At 39.0% G+C, this 23,593-nt stretch overlaps 3 protein-coding genes across 4 annotated transcripts; 2 read left to right on the forward strand and 1 right to left on the reverse strand.

The window, feature by feature from the left end:
* The first annotated feature begins 2,761 nt into the window (after window positions 1–2,761).
* LOC130181643 (peroxiredoxin-like 2A) lies at window positions 2,762–5,175 on the forward strand. Its single transcript, XM_056396005.1, has 6 exons — window positions 2,762–3,064; window positions 3,480–3,650; window positions 3,945–4,036; window positions 4,120–4,260; window positions 4,368–4,532; window positions 4,614–5,175. The coding sequence occupies exons 2-6, from the start codon at window positions 3,506–3,508 to the stop codon at window positions 4,698–4,700; spliced, it is 630 nt and encodes a 209-aa protein (XP_056251980.1). The 5' UTR covers window positions 2,762–3,064; window positions 3,480–3,505; the 3' UTR covers window positions 4,701–5,175.
* Window positions 5,176–5,308: 133 nt separating this feature from the next.
* Window positions 5,309–11,680, forward strand: LOC130181641 (peroxiredoxin-like 2A). 2 transcript variants are annotated; one of them, XM_056396000.1, is made up of 7 exons: window positions 5,309–5,376; window positions 7,890–8,130; window positions 9,003–9,188; window positions 9,592–9,683; window positions 9,797–9,937; window positions 10,489–10,653; window positions 10,752–11,680. In XM_056396000.1, the coding sequence occupies exons 2-7, from the start codon at window positions 7,926–7,928 to the stop codon at window positions 10,845–10,847; spliced, it is 885 nt and encodes a 294-aa protein (XP_056251975.1). In that variant the 5' UTR covers window positions 5,309–5,376; window positions 7,890–7,925; the 3' UTR covers window positions 10,848–11,680. The 2 variants fall into 2 exon arrangements, with proteins under 2 accessions (XP_056251975.1, XP_056251976.1); XM_056396001.1 differs by lacking the exons at window positions 5,309–5,376; window positions 7,890–8,130 and adding an exon at window positions 7,168–7,305.
* A 1,127-nt stretch (window positions 11,681–12,807) lies between these two features.
* sfxn3 (sideroflexin 3) lies at window positions 12,808–23,308 on the reverse strand. The gene is made up of 11 exons (XM_056395999.1): window positions 23,179–23,308; window positions 21,341–21,513; window positions 20,737–20,907; window positions 18,864–18,962; window positions 18,230–18,305; window positions 18,003–18,088; window positions 17,761–17,888; window positions 17,114–17,163; window positions 16,848–16,897; window positions 16,674–16,721; window positions 12,808–16,561 (listed from the first exon to the last, which is right to left on the reverse strand). The coding sequence occupies exons 2-11, from the start codon at window positions 21,502–21,504 to the stop codon at window positions 16,465–16,467; spliced, it is 969 nt and encodes a 322-aa protein (XP_056251974.1). The 5' UTR covers window positions 21,505–21,513; window positions 23,179–23,308; the 3' UTR covers window positions 12,808–16,464.
* Window positions 23,309–23,593: the final 285 nt, after the last annotated feature.

The raw sequence follows: 23,593 nt of genomic DNA on the forward strand, positions 1-23,593 counted from the left end.
GTTTCAAATCTTCACCTAATAGCTGAACAACTAGAGTGAGCTCAGTAAATGCCCATCCAACAAGTGAGTCAGAGGGCATGACAGTCGCCTTGCTTTGAACTCATCATTTATCCTGACACTTTTTAAGACGTAATGCGCGCAGTGGAATTAGACTAAGTGACAAAAATAAAGTATATTTATCACATTCATCATTACTGTAACTCCACAGAGAGTCTGACATTACACATTATATAGAAAAGAAAAACATAATGTGGCTGAGCCAATCACAAATGCAGCCACTTGACAGTGTCTCCTCCTTCTGTCTGATTGGCTAAATGAAATGTGTGTCATATTGACCGTCATTGTGTTTCAGCTTAAAAGCCGGGGTCAGGGTTTTGGGGTCACTTTGGGGTTTGAGAGTCAGTCAGACTCAAACTCGACAGAACAGGATGAGATAAATGAACCCTGGAACCCTCAGGGGCTGTTAACACCTGTTTGTCTTTCCCCAGGTTCAAGGACACGCAGTTTACCTCGGCAGCTCGTCTTTGCTCGTCTGGTTACCAGCCAGTTTCATCTGGATGGCAGTCAGAGCAGGCAGAATAAGTTGGATCTTGCCAGTCATGAACTTTTATTGCATGGCTGACAAACTGTGGAGCGATCAGTGTGCACAGCTTGTTATATAAGGAATTGCATATCAATAACAAGTAGATAATGCACACACTCAACAGAATTGGGACATTTCTATCTATTATCAGTGTTGTTCTGCTGTGTTTTTACAAGCTTTTACAGCCTTAGCTTGCTCTGTGTTCAGGGTAATTTCTTACTGTGTTCATTTTTCTGGCTTCTGAATCTGATTTCTTTTGCTTTTTATTATCCGGCGGAATCTTGGTTTTATGGAAATATCACACAAATCTTTTAGAGTTAACCTAAAACAAAGAAAATCTATCTCTGCCATCAAACAGCTGTGCACAGCTTGAAACAGATCCCAGAGCAGATCTCTCTTCTCAAATGACCTCAGACAGTAATTACTATGGTACTCCCTGTCCTTCTTTTACTACTGCCCTCTTTGCTCTCTGATTGGCTTCACTCGCACAGTAAGAATTTGACAAGTCGACCAATGCCTGTGGGCGAGAACACCACACAGGAGGTGGGGTGCAAATCTTCATCTGTGATTGGCTGTTGGTCCCACCCACTCCCCACCAGAGGAGCACTGGTCTGAGACGATGCTGTTCTGTATTTGTGTGTATGTTTGCGTGGTGTATGTACGCATGCATGTCAGTGTGGTGAAAGAAATCAGCTATAAAACAGCCTGACCAACCAATGACCTCACTCGAACCTCACAAAGCCTCACTTTATCATAGAATTTGAAAAAACAAATTCAATAGCAATCCATTACGTTTTATAGCAGATGACCTGGCTTAAAACAAAAACAAGCATCCAGGCAGACTCCATCACACACACGCGCGCGCACACACACACACACACACGCGCGCACACACACACACACACACACACACAGCCCAGCATATGGCTGAGCAGAACAGCCAGAGGGAGTGCAGCAGCTGGGCTCGTGGACTGTCATCCTATCCCATCTCTATTCCAGCCCATTTTGGACCCTCAGCACATTCCTCTGTGAAGCTGCCACCAATGAGTGAAATATTACCACAATACTTTTTCTAGCAATTCACTTTCATCACACACATCATACAGGAGCAAGACAATGTGTTCGCTTTGCTTCACTCATCTGCCAATGACACCTTCACACACTCAACACACCTTGAACCCCCTTTACTACAATACATGCAGATGGACTCTGTTTTTATCAATGTTTCCTCCTATAAAGCTGCTATCTCCACTGGTGGTGGCTGTAAAAATGGTCATAAAATAGAGACAGGATATTTTTGAAGATGGACTCTTATAAACTGTCTTCTTAGATTATGGATGGAGTGCATTGCTGTTTTTGGAAAGACTGAAATAAAAGGATTTCTTATGTCAACTCATCCTTGTGTGTGTAAACAGGGTTGGACAAACCATTATAACCAACTTTCAATGTAATACAACATAACTATCGTCATCAACATAATCTTAAAAATGACCATAGTGTTCACTCGCCTTCTCCTTGACAGTCTCAAGCAAAACAGAACATTAAAAGCATAACGAAAAAAAAAGATTTATTTTAGGGCTTTCATATTGAATTGCATTATTAAACTCGCATCACATACAGTTCAGTCAGTTGGAGCCGAAACGATTATGGTTGAGACAAATTGATTGACAGGAAATTATTCAGCAGAAGTGACATTGATCTTTGTCATGTATGATAGTCTGAATATCTTTGGGTTTTAGCCTGATGAGGTCAAGCAATCTGAATAAGTAACCTTGGGCTCTGTAAAATTATAATGGCCACTATTATGTGACATTTGTTACACAAAATAATTAATCAATTAATTGAGACAGTAATTGTGAGTTTAACTGATAATGAAAATAGTTGTTTGTTGCAAGCCCGAAGTGTGTCTGGTCTGTAATGTCACTAACCTGCAGCAGGGGTCAGTCTTGCTATGAGCCTTGACAGCTGGAGTGTGATCTCAGGGCCTCTGCAGCTACTTAGTCTGGAAGTGACAAAGAAAAGCCAAATCTTTCAAAGGTATATTTATTATTATCTCCACTAATATGTGTATATTTGAGCAATTAAAAGAAGAAATGAAGAGTGTGTAAATGAACGTTATTCAAAAAGATCAGGAGACAGAAGGATCGTGTATATTGGTATCATTCTCAAATACTGAATTCCAGTTGCCATTTACCATATTTACAGTTATTAACAGCTTGAACATAATTAAGACATTAATATTGAAAAAATGTTGTCACATTGCTCTTTGATGAGAGCTCCACTCTGCACCATGCTGAACCTGGTACTGAGGATCCAGCTCAACGTGAGCCTTGTTTCACAGCAGTGTTTAAGAAAATTCCTATCATGTTACGTTCACATAAGCAAGGCTTTCACTGTGATTGGACTGATCTGAGTTTAGAGGGCTTAAGGGGCTGGTTGAAAACATCAGATTTCTTCACATTAGCAGCGAGGCACAGTCTGGTGAGTATTGCTTTTTTACATATTTATTTAAAACTTAGCTACTTCATCTTATTGGTGTTTTTCCTTTGTTAATATGTGGAATTTAAGCATGTTGTTGATCCAGTCAAATTCAGAATGAGTGTCAAGTGGTCACATGGAAGAGTGTGTTCTTGCTCTCTGAACAATAACAAGAAGCTTCTGGAAACGGTTTGTGTTTGAGGTTCTTAAGAAAGACGAATATGCTGATCATCGGGGACAATAATGAGATAAAGAAATTAATAAAGCATGCATGAGTGCAACTGTTTCTCATGGACTAAGCCAAATAAAGATGCCAACGTGATCTGACTGTTGAGGTCAACCCGTCTTAATCTTGTTAAAAATTCCTGAAGCAGAAGCATATTTAAAAAGTTAATCTGTTCACATCTTTTCTCTGTAGGTGGCCTGTGGAGTGAGTCTGGGGCCATGGTGACTGTGACCACAGTCCTGAAGTTTTTGTGCGTGTTTGTTGCAGAGCTCATCAGCTCCCTCACAGACTGGTTCCAGACCCAACCAGCATGGGCCAAACTAGAAGTGCTGGAGGAAACAGAACTGAAGGCCACTGGAGGCGGTGAGTCAGACAACAGAAGCAAGCAGAAGCTATTCACTCGCAGAAACTGTGCATCTTTGCACTGCAAAGTTCCCCAGTTTTTTTTTTTGTATGAAATTCCTTCTTTGTTCTACTATCTGTCCTCTGAATTTCTTAGAATCTAGTTGAATTAACAAATGACATTAATGAAGACTTTAGACGAAGGTGAACCCTGATTAAAGGCTGATCAAACTCCAGGATTTGGTGCCTGAGATTATTTATGACAGCTTACAAATCAAACCACTAAATGTGGACGTCTTTATCTGTATCTTTTAGTCCATGAACGACACAAGGCCAGAACTCTGTGGGAGAAAACTGGAGCTGTGGTCATGGTTGTACGGCGACCTGGATGATTATTATGCAGAGAGGTATGAAATCACATGTCTGTATGTGTTTTAGTAATGAGACTGACTACTGAACTGTCATTCATGCTATTTGGTTCTCTCTGTAGGAGGCTGCTGAGCTGTCCTCTCTGAAGTCCCAGCTGCAGGACCTTGAAGTCCCTCTTTTTGCTGTGGTGAAAGAAAACCTTGGCAAGGAGTTGGACTGCTTCAAGAAGTTCTTCTCTGGGAAGGTCTACGTGGATCAGCAGGTCTGTTTTTGCAAAATCTTCCCCTACACATGCCTTTAAGATATTAAGTGAAACATGGAGGGTTACATAATTTAAGCCAATAAGCTGCTTTTATATTATTCTCACAGAGAAATTTCTACGGCCCACAAGAGCGATGGATGTTTCTCTCCATGCTTCTGCGTATTGGTGTGTGGAGGAACCTCTGGCGGTCTTATCGGAGGGGCTTCAGGGGAAATCTAAGAGGTGAAGGGCTTGTCCTGGGTGGAGTCTTCGTCATTGGGCCTGGAGATCAGGTGGGCAGAATAAATATTTTTAAACAAGTGTTTCTGGAGGTTTTCATGGGTTATGATTGTGTTATTTTTTTTCTCCCCCAGGGTATTCTACTGGAGCACCGCGAGAAGGAGTTTGGGGATAAAGTGAATATGTTGGCAGTACTCAGAACAGCCCGCAAAATGCAATAGGACATGGCAAGATAGATCTTAACATGTGAATGAATGGACTGTTTGTTAGTGTGGCATTGTCTGATAGTGTTTCCATATGCATGTCTTTGAGTCTAAGCCTGGATTCTTTTTTTCTGCAGCACTATATAGCCCCCTAACATGTTATACTCTGCTCATATTGCAACTGCATAAAGCATGGAGTCTTTTTTGGCTGCTGATAATTGCCTGGTGTGTTATGCAATACCACAACTCTGAAACTAAACTGTTTATTGACCCACAGTCTGCATGTCTGCTCCTAAGTTGTGTGCTGTTTCTTTTGTATGTTTTAATGAAGATCTGTTTCTAAACTCTACTGAGAGAACAGCTCTGACACCAGCATACACAAATCCAACACTTTTAACAAGACAGATTTGGCCTCGACATGATGGAGAATAAACAGCTGAAGTGATCAAGTGCTTTTTGTGTTTGACGTCTCACAATAAAACAATACACCAGACGTGCTCACAGAAAGTTATTTACCTGTGTGTCTTGTTTGTCTTGTTTCGCTCCTCACTTTGTTCTTTCAAATCATCTTACCCGGCCATCTTAGCTCGATTAGTTTCCCCTGCTCTCTCTGGATCGTTTAGTACGCCTGCGCAGATACCTGTTTATAAAACGCCTAAGCTGAGCGAAGCAACCGTACGTCTCATTGATTCTGGTGAGTGTGCCTTTATTACAAAACTACTACAGTAACTTTATATCACAGTGACAACTTCTAAACGGGTGCACCTTCTTCAGCGAGCCGTGCTAGCTCCAGGCCCAGACTTAACCATTAGCTGAGCTAACCGGTGGCCGTTTGCCATCGCCGTGGCTGTAACTTGGTAGGACCCTGAAAGCATGTAATCATCATCACCCAAAGGCCTAACACTCCCTACTCCTATTCAGTTAGAGTTTTAAGTGCAGCCTGTAGAGCTGAGCCAGCAATTAATGTCATTGACTACACATTGAAAGTATCAAGGTCATCATGTTGTCTGACCTCCTTCGGGCAGGAACTGGTTCGTCTGTTTTTGCCACCTCCCCTCTACATATAGGTCATCAGTGGAAGAGGTGTTCAGAGCCTTTACTGGCAGAAGAAGTTACAAAATATGTCTTGCATTTAAAATGGGTTCTGTTTAGTTTTATTGTTGTTTTTTATAGCTGCTAGATTAATAATAAAACGTTAGGTATGTTTGACATGATTTTTCACCAACCAACTTACAAATTGGGGTATAAACAGTTGGTGAACTATGTTTACTTAAATAATAGACAAGTATCATAAACTAATTTATGAGAAGTAAAAATAAAGTTCATTAATAAAATTATTATATATGTGCAAAAGTTTCAGGTACTAAAAGTAAAAGGGTGATGCTACATCATACCACAATAATAGTAATAATAATTTATAAGAATGAATAGTATTTATGAATTCACTTCATACAAATTGCAGTAAACATAAAAAAAACATAAAATTGTTTGGTGTGATCACCCTGTGCCTTTAAAACAGCAACAGTTTTCTGTACGTTCAGCTGCCACAATGTCTTCTGTCTCTTGACGTAATCCCAGACAATCCATGATGCTGAGATCAGGGCTCTGTGGGTCCATACCATCTGTTGCAGGACTCATTGTTCTTCCTGTAGCTGAACATAATACTTTATGACTCAGGTGTATGTTTGGATTCGTTTGAATGAATTTGGGTCAATCAGACGCCTCCCTGATGGTATTGCATGAAGAACATCTAAACATTAACATGTAATCAGCTTTTTAATGCATCAGCCTGTTAAAGTGGAGTTATTTATAACTACTTGATATAGTTGGGTAGTTTCATCTATGACAAATCATCAGAATTTACATCCTAATCTTCATAGTGGTACTAATTACTAATACTATAGCTATCAAACAAATCTAGTTGAGTAGAAAACAACAAGTGGAAAGATGCATCAAATGGAAATGCTAGAGTAAAATACCCTAAAACCGCTTAAAAGTCAGCTGTGGAATAAATGATCTGATACTTTATTTGATTTAAGTATCAATACCAGAGTGTAAAAATACCCATTTACAATGTAAAATTCTGCACTCAAAATATTTCACTGTGTCAGAAGCTGAGCACATGTTCTGTATGACGATTTGTCAAAGTTACTGTGGCTCTCGGATAAATGTAGTGGAGAAAAATATTTAATATTTGATATGATATAATCCCCCTGAGAGTATGGATAGGTATAAATTAGCATTAAATTTAAATATCTAAGTACCTTTAAAACTGTTCTTTACTGTGTGATCATTCCTCCTGGCATTGTTCAGACACCTCATTGATATAATAAATCTTTGTTAGATATCTTTTATCAGATGTGATGTCAAGTGTTGTGCAACAATATCATGTTAGGCGTTGCCAGTGCTGATGGCTCTCAACTTTCACTGCTTGCTCTGCAGACGCACCTAGACACTTCCTTGTGTCGCATGGGTGGTGTCTCGCCGTTGGCTGTTATTAGTGTTTTTTTCACCCCCTTTTCCTCCCAGTTTTAAACTGTCAGACCTCAGATGCATTTGGGTGACTTTTGAGCTAAGTCTCGGGAGGAAAAAGTAATTCTTCACACTTTGGAAACAGAGACAAGTTAGTATATTAAATTTTTACTTTTCACTTTCTCATAGACAGAAGATAGATTTGATCCTTTTTAGACTTAAACTCAGTTTTTGTCTTGAGTCTGCAAATCTGGTCATTTGTAATTTACAGTGCATGAATTTCTTGATATGACGTAAACTGACTTATACATTTTTGTTTTGAGTGTATTTTGTGTGTTGATGTGTAAACCACACACATCACAGCTTTGGTTTTAAGAATAGAAAGTCTGTTTTCAAGTCGAGAATTGTCATGCCTCGGGGAGATAAGATCTGCACATATTATTCTTTCCGGTTTTATCATGCTGCAGGGCGGGTAATGAATTAATATAATATAAGCATAAATAAACTCTGCTGACTGGTTTAATGGTAGGTATGATTTTTTTATTAGTTGGGTGTCTTCATATTAAAAGCAAGATGCCAAGAAATGTTTTGCTTTTTTATCTGTAAAATCAAATCTAAGCTCCTTGAAAGTTTGACTTGTGCAATCGAGGTGGCATGTACTGATTTTTTAACGGTCTCCTGCGCAGCACAAGTGGGTGAACCTTCATAGAAAAGACTTGTGTTTCTTTCTTTCAGTGAAATCTTGAGGGTGTGTGTAGTCAGACTTTTGCCATGGTCCCGATGCTGGCTCTGTCCAGATGTTCGCCAGCTTTGAGGTGGACTCTTTCCCTGCGCTGCTCTGCCCTTTCTCTGGGGAGCGCTACCCTGAGCAGCCAGTCCTCCACCACAGCCAGGCCCCAGTTTCTAAGAACCCAGACTGCTCTGTTTCACGAAAGTAAAGCCAAAGCCAGTCCTGACCCAAACAAGCCGGCTTCAGGCAAGGACATATTATGACTGTTTACACAGTTCGCTGTTCTGTGTCACAACCCAAACTTCAAGCTTGTTGTAGAAACAGAGTTACAGTCGTGTTTCCCTGCTTTCCATCCCCTTTGTGCTGGAATGACTCCAGACCTTCATGGCACTGAAAAGTGTTATGAAAGTAGACAAAATAGATAAGTCATTTAATGATTGTATCTTTGAACCATTGTGATATTTTTTAATAACAGCAATGAATAAAGTTTGTAATTTTAAGATTAACTTCAGGCTGACCGAACTTCACTTCTTCTAAATTTTGAATATTTGCAGTAAAACTGAAAGTCTTTGGATTGTGGAGTAAATGTTGGACAAAAAAGACATTTGAAATCGTAAACTTTCATTGACTTCTGACAAATTGCAGACCGAACAGTTGATCAAGGAAATGACTGGCAGATAATTGATGAAAAATAAACTTTTCTGCACAAGAAAATAAAAAAGAAAAGAACTGACTCACTGAGAATCACAACAGCCGCAGTCAAAATAGTATGACAGCTATTTACTCTCACAAGTTAAGTTTAGATTAGAGAAGGCTATGCTGGTAAGAAAGCACCACACTGATAGACTTACATGGAACTTTGTTAAAACACTTAGACAAAATCTGCTAGTTGGGTCTTGTTGCTCTCATGGCCTCAGGGAAAGGTCTCTGTGTAAGATATGAGAGGAAAACTGCTTTGCAGCGAAACACGCAAATATCAATTAGTCTGCAGATCTAGCGGACCAGCTGTCATAGGCAATGTGAACGAAAACTGTCAAAGTAAAGTTTATTTTGCATTAGGATTTTCTCAGACTTGTGACACATTTCTCTCCGCTCATGTTGTTGCTTTTATGCTGCAGTGTTGGCCTCTGGGTCCGGGCTGGAGGTGGAGCTGTTTGGGATTGGGATGTGGTCACTGGGTCTCGGTGCTGTTGGAGCTGCCCTAGCTGGGATCTTCCTGGCCAACACTGATATGTGTCTACCTAAACCTGCCATGGCATCGCTGGAGTACCTGGAGGATGCTGACCTGCGCTCCACCATTGATGGTAGGCAGGCTTTCTGAATAAGCCTGTTCTTAACCAGCAGTTGTTAAACTCATTAGGATCAGAATTAACATTACATCAGCACAAGAATTGGCCATTAGCAGTTTTCTTTATGGTCGCATGTTGGTGTGCATTGTACATGCAAAGAATGGGGTTTTGTGTAGCATTTAAGGCAAAGCTGCTTTCTCCAATCTGCTTGATTAGATCATAGCTGAAGGTCGAGTAACTGTGATAAGCTTATTCAACATATAGATGTTCCACATAACCATGAGCATTTAACTTATTCTCCATTTGAAGGCCGCATCTTTTATCTTCTACACTCTGGCTTTTAATCTTGCAGCAGTAAAACTCATGAAGTCCTTGTGAGTCAGATTGGAGAAACAGTTTCTTCTTGTTTTGTCTGCAGATAATAATGTTGTCAGAGCAAAGAGCCTGTGGGAGAGGAACGGAGCTGTGGTCATGGCCGTACGACGACCTGGATGATTTTTGTGCAGAGAGGTGATAAAAAAAAAATGTTGCTGAATATGAGAGCAGAGGCCGTTTTACTCAGCTCTGAGTGTATGCCAGCTACATGTTCCCTGATGCTATGATCTCTGTGTCTCTCTCTGTAGGAGGCCTCTGAGCTGTCCTCTCTGAAGCCTCAGCTGGAAGAGCTCGGGGTCCCTCTGGTCGCTGTGGTGAAGGAGAACGTCGGCACAGAGATCCAGGACTTCAGACCGCACTTCGCTGGGGACATCTACATAGATGAAAAGGTTAGCAATGATAGATAGCATCAGATCTTCAAGAGCTGTTATAAGTACTCGCCCTCAAATCAGTCAGTCTAAACCACCCTGCAGTTAAAACAGTCTCACCCTGTTTCTCTTTTTTTTTTTTTTTTCTTTTGTATCTTTTAAAGAGTGACAGCAACCCACTGACAATGACAAGCTGTCCACTTACAAAACTGATTCACCTGACGAATATATATATTTTTTTAATAATCCTTCGGTCTATTAATGACAAAATATGGGAAAATTCCCTTTCCCAAAGCCTGAGTTGACACAGTCAAATTGCTTGTTTTGTCCGTCCAACACACTGAAACCAAGTCCACAATTTTCATTCAATCATTTTCTTAATCTTCTATGATAGAAGTACTACTTGCCTGTTAAAGAGTATAGAATCAGTAGAATAGTAGTAGAATAGAATCAGTAAATTAAACCCATTGTGTGACAGAAAATCATAACCATACAAGAACATTCATCTAATTCTTTACTGCATGTCACATTTTTTTGGTTCTGTTGACTAAAATTAAACTGTGTGATTGCAGAAACATTTCTACGGCCCATTGCAGAGGAGGATGGGGGGTTTAGGTTTCATTCGTCTTGGAGTGTGGCAGAATTTCATGCGGGCCTGGAGGTCTGGTTACCAGGGCAACATGAACGGCGAGGGCTTCATCCTCGGGGGAGTGTTTGTCATCGGGCCAGGAGACCAGGTAGCGTAGACTCACTCACCTTGACTAAAATAAGATTCAGCTCAATAGAGCTTTACCAAACAGGCGTCTGTATTTGAACTGCACGTTGTGTTTTGCAGGGGATTCTCCTGGAACACCGTGAGAAGGAGTTTGGTGACAAGGTGGACACTGCAGATGTTTTAGAGGCCGTCAAGAAAATTTCTCCAGTGAAATAAGTTCTTTAGGTGTTAGAAAAGAGCAGGTACACTCTATATAAATCATTGCTAGAATTAAGAAATAATTAACATTTCTAATTTGGCATGCTGAGTTGTAATCAAAATATGTCCATCACTGAAATACTGACATTATATGACATTTCCGTCTGTTTGTGTTGTGCAATATCACAATTTTGTCTTTTGCACGTTAATTTACTGTAGGTTACAAAAATGGAGCTGTGAAATGCAGGACAGAGACAATAATATTACAGCATTTGTCTCTGAGTATTCCTCTTTACCTCTGCAGACACCCTAGAGATTAGTTTCTTTTGAAACGGGTATTAAAAACGGGTAGTAAGGGACTTAAAGGCAGCATTTTCATTCAGGTACATCGATCATTAAATTTAAGGTCATATGAAATCTTCCCTCTAGACAAAATTCAATCTAAAGGCTGGATTTCATATGATTAATAATTATATTAACATCTGTTAGTTGGTACACTTTTAATAACGTTCCTGTGTGTCATCTTTGTTTACATCTCCTGGTCAGGCGCATGAATGAGCTTCTAACATGGTAGACGAGTGTGTCTGTGGTCTGTGTGTGTGATAATGACAACCTGGCTCTAAACTCAACAGTGAGAGGAGCAGGTTTGATGCTCAAACACACAACAGGTTCAGCCACTGTCGCCATGCTGAGGAGTGTTTGTGGTGTCTGAAGCAGGTGTTGCTTTGGTGTGTGTGTGTGTGTGTGTGTGTGTGTGTGTGTTTGAAAGAGAGAGATGGTTTGTACCTGTACATGTGAATGCTAGCTGCAGAAAATAACAATAATAAATAAGGAAGAACCTCATCACCGCATCTTCATTGTGCTCCTGGTTTTATTTTTATTTAATGTGTATCTTGGCCTTAATACCAATTTACAGATGTTTGAGGTAGATTCTCAGAAACATCAAAATAACCAACTCTTGTGGATATTTTTGTTTTTCTTGTATGCAGACCATATAAATGTGTTATATGTCCCATATGACACATATTTCGGAACTAGTATGTAGGTTTTCAGCCTCTGCATCCTCCAATCATGGAACATGCAGCTTGTTGGGTATTCTCCCTAATGTATTTCCAGATTTATATCAGTAGACAGTAGATCCTGTTTCTTTTGTTTCAGATGATAGAGATTTACACTTCAAATGATTTTAGATCAACAGAACTATTATTCTGATTATAATAACAAGTAAAACCTCAGACTTGTATTTCTACTGTGCACGGGGCCGTCTGTGTCGCTCGAGTGCATGTGTGATTTCTGTAAATATATCAAATCTATTAATGTAAGGTGCCACAGTGCCTTACATTAATTTCAAATATATACCCACCCCCTCTTTTTTGTTTATAGTCCTATGGTTTATTCATCAAATCACTAAAACAACTAAAATGAACAAAATTACAATTGTCTTCTGAACACACATTAAGTGAATAAATCTGATTATTCAAACTGGATTTATTATATCAGAACAGAAATGGTGCAGCCACATACTAAGGCTGGAAAATGAAGGAAAGTTTCTCATGTTCTGTGGAGAGCTAGAGATGGGTCCAAACATGTCAGTAAAAAATTTGCGGTTTTGCATGTTTAAATCTCTAATCCTGTGAATTATTTTATCTCCACACATCTGAAACAACTACAACCTGTAGATTTAGCTGTATAATGTGGTCCTGTTTGTGTTAGGGTGCTGGATTTAGCACAGCGCGCCAAAACATACCATGTAGCCATTCAGATGACATTCTCAGATTAATCTTTGATTTATCTGATTGTTCTGTGTTTCTGTGGAAGTTGAACAAACCTCCCATGACTACTACTTTACTATTCACCTTTTACTAAGTTCTTTTCCTTGAGAGCAGGAGGGCGATGACATTTAAAAAAAAAAGAAAACAAAAGGAAACAAAAAAAAAAACATAAACACTGTTTCATAGTCTCATATTAAGCAGACAGGTTTAGACATTAATGTTACACATTTTATTCTATTGTTCTGAGTAAAATACATTTCACATCAAGGAAATATATTTCAACACAATACAAAATAGAGGGAGAAAACACTGTGCACCAATACTGACAAGACCAAATGCGTGTATGTAAGTTTGTATGTACATGAAACAACCAAAAACATTCATGAGTGTAACAGTAACAGAGATTGTCTTTACATTTGTGCTTTCAGTATGCAAAGATTAGATTTTTTTTGTCATGGCATGCACAACAGTGCACACAAGTTTAAATTAGTGGGTGCTCAACCAATGTGCCAAAATTCACTGCTACTATCTGGAATAAAGTCAAGTTTATGATGAGATTTTATTGTTATGTCAATAAAATCAATGCTAAAAGTCTGACTGTTAACTAAAATGCCAGTTGGGATTTATTTATGTCTTTAATTTGTTAACTTTGTGTTAAAGACAGTGCTTTGTGATGTTGAAAATTTTGGTGTTTCACTGACAAGGTTGAGGACCACTGCTGTAAAAAAAAAAAATCTGAAACGTGTATTTGCATGAGAAAACCTGGCAAAAAAGGTCCATACAATAAAGCTGAAACGAAAACTTTAAAAAGTTACACACTTCTTCCCCCTCAATCCTGTACAGTTCATACCCGTCTCATCTTTGGCTAGATCTATGGGTGTGACATGTTACGGTGGTTCAGCACAGTCACAAGCTGAGATATATGTTTACAGATGTGTTTAAATGCTCACTAAAACTGTCCAGTTTTGTTCTTGACATTTCTGCGCCTTAATACAAAAAAAACCCAAAAACAAAACAAACAAAAACAAAGCAAGCAGAGCAATGAAAGCTGCCAGATAATGAATGAATTACGAATTTGCAATATCATGATTCTTTCAATGTTATCCAGCACAATAAACAAATACAATCTTCAATATACATTTTCAAAAAGCTCATTTTAAATAGCAATACACATCCATCTAGCTCCTACAGCAGCACAGCAAAGGTTATATAGTGCAGTTTTACCCTCAGCAGGAAAACACCCTAAACACAACAACTACCATCAGCACTGTAGCAGAAAAAAAGATGTATTAATGATGTAGTCACGGTATTTAACAAATACTGGAATACAGTAGTGATGCTAACTCTGAAACACTGTCCTGCAGTGCATGTGGTCATGTCTTAGTGTTACAGCTGGAGGAACAGACAGTAGCTACCGTCTGTTTACATGGACGATACAAAGAGTTTGATTGTTGCTCCGGGGGTTCAGTGTTTACATTAAAATAGAAAAAGACAATGGTGAGTAAAAGAGCAGCTGAAAGAATAGTTTCATACCAAAATGAGATATCCATCATTTAAAAATAAAAAAAGACATTCTCATACAGATGTTAGGAGTCATATCAAGACACTCTTTAAGGGTCTGAATTTGAGGTGGGAACAATTTTCAAAAACGATCTGGATAGCATTTTGGAATGAAACCATTGAATTTCAGGATCACACACGAGCACAATCATTGTGTATTTCTGTCTGCATAGAAGTTCTTTCATAAAGATGCAGCAGTGGTGCAGTTGCTACAGTCCTGTAACATTCAGTCAGTTTAAATGAATGATCGTACGATGCTTAATGGAGATGAATCTAAGTATGAGCATGGCCTGTACAATCTTACTGTATTTTTTTGTACATGAAAAATCACAAACATTGAATCACAGTTATTAATCTGTGACTGTGTTCTGTGTATCAAGTCAAGTCCGAACTAGAGGAACCACTCATCTAATCTGAAAGCTCATTAGCCCTAAAGCAAGAGGAGTTCTCGTCCATCAACACTCCTCTGTACTCCTGTAACACAACCAGCTAAGCAGCTGACATTGATTTCTGGTGTATACGTGGGGCCATCTGCTGGATTCACCAACAGAGGCACACCTTCAAGTTAAAATCTCTAAAATCCTTCATGCATATGTGCTCCATACATTATATATCATATATATATATATATATATATATATATATATATATATATATATATATATACACACACACAATATTTATAAATATATCCAAGAAAAATATACTTATTCTTACATCAGACAGCACAGGTGTAAATTCAGCTGATTCTTTCTCAAGTACACCATCACCACTATCTAACCACAATGGTTGTGTGTTTGGAGAGCTTGGTCAACAATGTGAATGAATTTGATCAGAGAAGCTCAAACCCAGCCCAGCTATCCACTTTAACGAAGCACAACAAAGACCATCCACACAATTACCCACTGCCCTGACCTGGATATAAGCATTTAGTATTCTGACTCTCACACAACAATAGCTACTTTCATTTGGTACAATGGGGCATCAATGGCTCGAGTGCAAAAGACAGATTTGCAGATGGCTAGCTATTTGTTGCACATAAAAACCCTGTATCTCTAACTTAATTAGACAGCTCAGCTTGACAACCACTTGACAAAACCAAAGTTTTGAATTTTTTCAACCTGCTCATGTAACCTATCTGGTCAAGTGTGAACATTCGAACCAACAAAACTGGAGTTACAAAGTTTCTGCATGACAACTGTGGTCTGATCATAACATTTCCTCTTAGCAACAACACGTAGACACAAAACGACATTACTCTCCACGTGACTCAAACACCAAACCACCAAACAAGCAACATCACCAACAACAATCAAAGAACTAATTGATGCTACTAGAGGTAGCGGCTGCGGTAGGTCATTAAGTGATCTCAGATGATAAAAAGGCCTTGAACACATGCTGCCACTGCCATGGCAACAATGGATATTTATGCTTAGAAAAGATCACACTCATCAGTTAACTAATGTACTCTGTGGCTGTGCTGTGTGAGCTTTTTTAATATAATTCCAATATATTGTTTTGCCACATGTACCTAGCACCTCATTATCTGGTCTAAGACTATGAAGGGGTGTAAGTACACTTAAAGGAGAGTTGAAGGGAGTAAGAAGCTGCACCAGTTAACAAGGAGGCAGAGTACAACAAAAGAGGAACTTCTTCACCAGGGGTTGGACTATTTAGAGGTAAACTGAAACATTTTAACATACTGTGGTCAGTCTGTAAGTTAATTAACAGAATAATGTGACAATGACTTGGGTAGAATTGGAAATGCAAAAAAGATTATTTTACATTCGGAGGCAATGCACGACTTACAAGAAATTACACATTATTAATCGGAGAACTTGAATGAACCTGAATGCAACATGAAATATTAGTGAGTCAAACACAAGTCAGTAACTTCATGAACTGCCACCCTATAGGCAGTTTTGACCAAAGGAAGACAGAAAACACACCACGACACAATTTTAAAAAAGAAGAAAAAAAAATTAATTCATCAAAGTCATTTTCTCTTTTCTAAGGAGTGCCATCTACGTACACAGAGAACCATCAATGATCTTCCTTCAAGGTGTTTTGTTTTCCCTTCAGTAAATCCTGTTTTCCAAATTATCATTGCCCTCAAATAATCATTGCCCTTGTCAAATTCAAAAAACAAATGTAGCAGTACACACAACAAAAAAAAAAGCATAAATAAATTTTGCTTTGCCCTCCCACTTGTGCCCCCAGGACAACAGACATGTGTATGTATACATGAGTATATGTGTGAGTGTCAAATCTTGTTTGTGTGCACGGAGATAGATTGGCTGGTCCTACAGGCCCTTGTTGAAGTAGACAGTGGTGGTGTGGGGACTGGTCTGTCGTATCCTCTCCTGCAGATCTGCTTCCAGCCCGCTCACGCTCATAGAGCTACAAAGAGATAATTGAACATGATTAATCTGCTGCTACAGTTTAGTTAATGCTTACAGGTATGCCCCCCCCCCCCCTCTAATGAGAGTGATGTTAAAGTGGCCTTTGGCACCTTTTCTGTGGAAACAGGGCGCAGCACAGAGGAGTTGCAAACACCAGGCTGCAAACAAGAGGCAGGGAGAGAAGTTTTAGACAGTGTTACCAGTTTATTTTTAAGTACAGATGCTTTAAAAAAAAACAAAAAAAAAAAACATCACCATAGATACTGCTAGTGTAATGTACTTACCACAGACCGACGAGCCCCACCTGGACTGGAGCGTTTAGAATTGGGAACCGCTACAAGGAGACAAAAATCAGAGAAGGCAGAAGTGGAGTGAAATCTGGCAAACAAATCACCAGTATGACATGTTTGTCCATGAAGATCATCCCTAGACATAAACATGCAATGGCTGTGTAATGTGTGGAATGCAGCCTCATAAAACACCAGCACACCCAGTAAATGCACCGATTGAACAAACATCAGTATGGCAGCCATGCAAGCAGTCTGCTTACCTTCATGAAAGCTTTCTTCTCCAGAGCATTCATTATAACAGGAGGGATGGCTGTAAAAAATAAAAAACACAGCAGGTGTTCTGTTGCAGTAATAAAGCGGGAAAGTTGCACACTTTAGCTGTGAGAAATTCTTTAATCTCTCATGGCATCAGCTGTTAAAATTCAGGATGAATCTGCTGCAACCACTTTCGATAGTGATCTTGTTTTAACTATGGGTGATTTGGGTGGGATGACAAAAGCTGGATATACACCAGGTTTTATGTTAAGCTGTCACTGAGATGTTCATTGTTTTACGTGGTTGTTTTACATCTGTTTTTGGTCTTTGAGAAAATGATGTGCTTCTTTAGCTGATAAATGCTCCACTATCTTCACCAGCTAGTCTCTAACTGTGTCTGTCTGCTATTGGGTGCTGAGCAGGTAGTGCACAGTGGGATTTTAAAGCTGTTCCACTAAAAAACATTTCCTGCTAGATCAGTGAGAGTGGTGAGTGTGACCCAGAACAGTAAAGCTGTGGGGCGGACAGCTAAACACAGTGAGCTGAGCCTCACTGAAAAGCTCCGTAAAGCCGAGGGGAACTGCAGACTGTTATCATAAAAATATCGATTACAGCCGCTTTAACAAACCAGTAGATATAATCTTGACATTACCCATTGCTGGCACTGCCATGCCGATCCTTGACACCACCACCTGCACGATGGCCTGCTTGGCAGCATTAGCAGACTCTCCTAACCTGTTTCCATTCTCATTCGTCACAGGGATACCATACTTCAACTCCCTGGCAGAAGCAAAAACAAAAGTATGTAGAGTAGTTTTAGCAGGGGTCACAATTCCTTAAAGCTCCTGAGTGAACAAAACAGAGGTCACTGGGCTTTTACTTCAGAGATCTCACCTCTGTCTCATGAAGGGAATGTTGATGCAGTTAGCAGCAGCAACAGCAGCAAAGGGGACAAACCGGCTGACGATTGGAGGGAGACGCTGCAAAGATTAGAGGCACATTTTGACAAAAAGTATAAACTCTCTGCACAAATAAGCAAATATATATGCTGTCCAGATCAGTGTGCATGTATGTAAGTTACTTTGTTTCATTCATTTATTCACTTGAACCACAGGCATTACCGTAGCTAGAGACTTGAGTCCCAAGGCAGTGACTACAGCTCCAGTAGTAGCACTGACATAGGCTGCACCGAGCTGACTGCAAAGAAACAAAAGCATCAGACACATGTCACACTTTAATAATCCACTTCCTCTTTCAGCATTTTCACACATCATAAATAGCTGACTACTGTCAGTCCTGCAAAGACTGCCGCTGACAACAAGTACACCATAGTGATATATTTCAGAAGACACATTCTGAGAGTTCATGCTATGTATGAATATGCAAAGGTAAATAAACAAGAACATTTCACAAATAACGACAAAGCAGAGGAGGACACTATAACATTTGTCCGGAATAACATGCTAAATCCGTGAATATGCATTTGCATGTCCTGAAGGCAACCCTCCTGAATGCATGCATTTGATGTAGTGTAGTGGCAGAATGAATAGAGTGCATGTTGACCTGACATCAGCTGGGAGCACTGAACCTATGAGTGCATGGTGACATGGGGCTGAACATGCTTAACAGTGGAACATAATACCGCTGTGAGGGAAGGGGAGAGGACAGCAGCTCCCACAGCCTCCTTACAGACACTAGTTTAGAGGGAGGACAGGAAAGATCTAGAGTGGAAGTGAAGTGAGAAGTCCTCCCTACTTCACGGTCATGGGGGCATCTCCACTCCGGTTGGTGTAGTTGACGACAGCGTTGAAGGACTGGTTAACCCACTGCCAGAACACCACTGCTGGAGTAGTCCTGCAAGCACAAGAGAACAACAGTGCATTTGAGGAAATGAGATTTCACAGAATGTAAAGTAAACACTACAATTTTGGCACTGTTTACACTGCAGCAAGGAGTTTGGTAACATCATAAAAACTGTCCAACACTGTCTTAGCAGAGCATGGAAACAATTCTGCCAAAAAATACCCTGCACATGCATTCAAACATAGCCATCTACAGACAAGATTTTTGTATGTGTTGGTCTTGCAGCTGGTATGTATAAGATAAGATCAAGATATCTGCTTTTGCAGTGGAGCACTTTCTTTTCTGCTACTGTGAGATAACAATCATCTTGTTGGGTTACAGTATACAGCAAATGTGATTGAAATTATTGTTTTTAATTTAATTTATAATAAAAAACAAACAAATTAGATGGACTATGTTGAAAATACAGGCCTCAAAGTACAACCTCAGTGCAACAAAAGTGAGTACACCTGTGGTCACTGTATCAAAAGTGATTAGACCTGTGTTCCAGTTAAGGCTAATGCATGAACAAGGTTATAAAATAATAAATAATAATCTTTCCACAGATTTGTAAAAGCCTAGTATCATCCACGCCCAGGAGGCCTGAATATGTCATAAAAAAGAAACTCTTTCATATAAAAGATTATAAAAATAAAAGATTGGAATCTTGCTAATGAAGAATCTATTGGCTGCAGTTTTCTGTCTTTCACATTGTCTTCATTCACACATTGGATTTTTACTTTGAAAAGATTTATTGTCTAAATGTTGATTTAGATATAAAACCTCTCTAATGTTGTGTTTTTAATCACTCAATACAGACGAACTGAAAAGTATTTTGTTTATTCTTTCCTTTGACAAATCACTTTATGTCTAACCTATCTTTGTTTATTGTGTCACCTTCAGCATCTAAAGCCGCTATGTGTGACTGTAGCGCCCTCCAGTGATCGTATGCTACCCCACTAATCACTAGTCTGACCACTAGCCAAAATTCCAAAAGTAATAAAATTATAACAATTGAAAATATGGAGGCCCAAAGTGTTAAATATTAAAGTAAATAAGACATTGTTAAAAAAAAAAAAAAAATCAAAAACTAAAACAGACTACACTAATCATAAAATCATGAAATTGTGAAATAATAAAAGATATTTTTAAATGTAAAAAAAAATTATGACATATAATTTCATCCTGTTTATTTTTATAACAACAATTAATAATGAATTAATAATATTAATTTTCTTTTCATTCCACCAGCTTTTATTTGACAAGGTCCCTTTTGATGGATGAATTTGATTCCTAAATCCAGCTTTTCATCAAGTCTTTATCTGTCCATTACGACAAACAGGGCAAAGCAGTTTCTTATGTAAATATTTGACAATGAACACTTTTTCAAATCTGTGACCAGCTAATTTTCACTTGATAAATTAAACTATTACATCAATTCTCAAAATTGGAAACATTTATTTTTTGTTGATAATCAATTTGTTGTTTCAGCACAGTTCTCATAGCTTCACTGTCCTCTCAGCAGCCCACTGATTTATAAGTATTCAGTGGTGAGAGTTATATTTTTTATTCTTTAAGAGGATTTTCAATCTGTGCAGGGATTAAAATATCTATTTTTATGCATTGCTGGATGCTGTATTAAGGTTAAATTTATAGTCACATGGAGACCGTACTGAATTTATTCAGCATTTTCACAGATTACATATTTCTATATCTACTGTAATGCATAAATCTTGTATTTGTGGTGTTTAGAATACACTGAACCATATATTGAAACATGCTGTACCTGTAGAAGGTGAGCATGCAGCCTGTGATGGACATGTTCATTGGCACCTGAGCAGACATCCGCCCAATCACAAACATCTTCTCGCCCGTGTCGGGGTGGAAGGCAGAGTCGTAGATGTACTTGGCTCTCCAGAGCTCATCCTCCGTCAGGCCAGGCTTCACAGTCCCTGCTCTGAAACAGAGTGGAGTGATTGAACTTTGGGAAAAAGTTTTACCATTTTTGTATCCTAAAACAAAAATCTATCCCAACAACCCTAAGTAAGTATATTGCGTTTCAAAAAAACATATTGAATGAAGAGCAAGCATCTAATTCTCATTGGTAGCATTTTACTGCAAGCCCAGATATAAGAGTTTTCTCCTTTATTTGTCAATAACTAGTATTACCTTCTCAGTTTGAGATATCTTTCTTGTCTTTACAACATTTTCTTATATGTAAAACAAATTTACCCAAAATATGACTTGCTGATTTTTAGATTCATGCTACCCAATTAAAGACATTGGCATCATCACCTGGTCACATTAATGCTCATTTCTATTCATGCCTGACACCACCCTAAAATTGGCATTTATACTCTTACTCCGTCCTCTATCTCCTGAGCTTCTACCTGTAGTTCTCCACGATCACTCTGGCCTCGTCCAGAGTCTCAGAGGACTGCAGGACGTTCCTGGGATCTGTGACCATAAAGAAGTGCTTGGCACGCCCCATAAATGTGCCTTGATCCCATCGTGGCTCCTTGATGTTTATGTTGAGGGACAGCTCTCCAGACATCCTGGTTTTCTTTGATCAATGACAAAAATTTGAATTAACATTCAAATTGATTGGGAGGATTTCAGTGAAACAATTCATCTGACAGATTTAAATGTTATAAATGTCACAGGGATCAACAACCAGGTCCAACTGTATTTCAGTATAGATACCAAAACGATACTGTTTTGATAATTAACTTAAATTAAAACACACACGTTTTTCCATAAAACCTTTTTTTAATGTACCAAAAGAAGACAAAGCTCTTAAATGTTGAACGGTGTAAATATAAGAACTTTGTCATAATACAGTCTAAAATTGTCAAAATTATGATTTTAACTACTTTCTGATCTCATTTAAAAGAACAGGGACACAACACTACAAATCTCACCAGGCATTTCATGGAATTGTTTACAAGCCCAGTTCTACAGGTGAAATCATTATAATTAAAAAACCCTGGCAGCACAGTTAAGCCCTCACCTCTACTCCATTAATAGCTCTGCTGCAGGACGGAGCTGCATTAAAGCAAAGCCCCCACCCCCATCACTAAACAGCATACAACCCAGAACTATACGCAGTTATCACTGAGAAAAAAACCCCACACACTAGTTGTCCAGGTTTACTTTGTGTCATTGTGTTCAGTCTCTCAGTACTTTCTGAAGAATAAAGGACATGGATGAAGCTTGATGAGGTGTTCTGACATGTTGTTCTTTCTGTGTCAAATTCAAAATTATTATATTGTTGACTTGTCAAACTGTTGTTTTTTTGGGAGTATCCAGCAGCCAGGAGGCTTATCTCAAAGGCATGGCTGTGAGTACGAGATAAAAGACTGTACAGGAAAAATCTACTTGAAGTGTAGATCAGCACTGGTGTTTGTAATACTAGTGTTTTTCAGTCAAATCAGTCGTTTCAGCTTTTTACCTTTGCACTTATTCAGTAGGTGTACAGGAGACATTAGTGTACCTGAGGACAAACACTGAACTATTACAAGAATGTATGTTTATTTAAGCAGCATTCCTACAGCATTCCTACATTCCTCAGGCCATTAAAGACAATAACCACCTCCCATCTACAGACTGCAAATGGATTGAGAAAATACTTCCAGCACACACTGAACAAGAGCGAGATAACAGCTGATACGGTGGCTTCAAGGACACAAACGTTTAAAATGATGCTAAAGCACAAACAACTTCTGGCTGGTGTTCAAAAACAAATTTCACATACAAATTCACTTTAATCTTAAGAGTAAAAATGTCCATAATGAGCTGGCTAACTTGTCAGATACTAAAATTACACGAGTCACACTGCAAGCAGTTGATCAAAGAAATACCATGACAGATGGGTTTGGAGCAATCACTACACGCTACCGGTTCCTCTGGGCCGAATGGCTAACGAACGTAGCCAACTAACGGTCACAAACTGGAGTACAGGGATAACCAAATACGACATTAAAACCACATTCAAATCAACCAATATCAAATACTCAGCCACAGTATATATACAGCTTTTTACGCTGCCAAAACAAAACACTTAGTAAGTAACGTCAATCTGACAGCTAGCCAGGTAGTTTACAAGCTAACTAACATGCTAGCACTTCAGTTAGCGTTGCAAGGACACACATCGAGACTGAGTAATCGTTAACTTAGTCAGATTGTGATTAAAATTAGTTAATGTGAATTCAGTGAGTATTAAACCTACCTGGTTTGCTTTCTTTAATTTTTTTGTAAATGTATGACCTCTCAATATCACAGCACAGCCGGGTGAAGGTATGCTGCCTTTTGGTACTCTTAAAAGTGTCGTAAAACACAACTTCGCGGCAAATCAGAGAGAGGGTACATAGGAGAAGTACACAAAAGCCATGTCAGCAAAGTGATGATCTAACAACGTGTGGAGATCATCATATGTATGTAATATCTTAATCTAAAAGCAACAGTAACTATAGCTTTCAAATAGACGTACGTAAGAAAAATAGTCAACTGTATTTTTAGGAAAGCAGAGCTTCTGAGAGGCCTTTGAAAGCAGCATCGTGCAGTGAAACACCGGGGGCGGTGTTTGTCATGGAGGACATGAGGTACTGGAAACCGCTGGGCGTGGAGAACAGACAGCACGTAAT

This window comes from Seriola aureovittata, chromosome 14, assembly GCF_021018895.1.
Source record: "Seriola aureovittata isolate HTS-2021-v1 ecotype China chromosome 14, ASM2101889v1, whole genome shotgun sequence".
NCBI classification, from domain to species: domain Eukaryota; kingdom Metazoa; phylum Chordata; class Actinopteri; order Carangiformes; family Carangidae; genus Seriola; species Seriola aureovittata.

Excerpts from the sequence above, each read along its gene's own strand:
- sfxn3 (XM_056395999.1), bottom strand. The coding sequence starts at position 21,504 with ATGTCTGGAGAGCTGTCCCTCAACATAAACATCAAGGAGCCACGATGG. Across the intron at positions 20,908-21,340 it reads GTGATCGTGGAGAACTACAG|AGCAGGGACTGTGAAGCCTG; the intron begins GTAGAAGCTCAG and ends ACTCTGTTTCAG. Across the intron at positions 18,306-18,863 it reads GATGCCCCCATGACCGTGAA|TCAGCTCGGTGCAGCCTATG; the intron begins GTAGGGAGGACT and ends GTTTCTTTGCAG.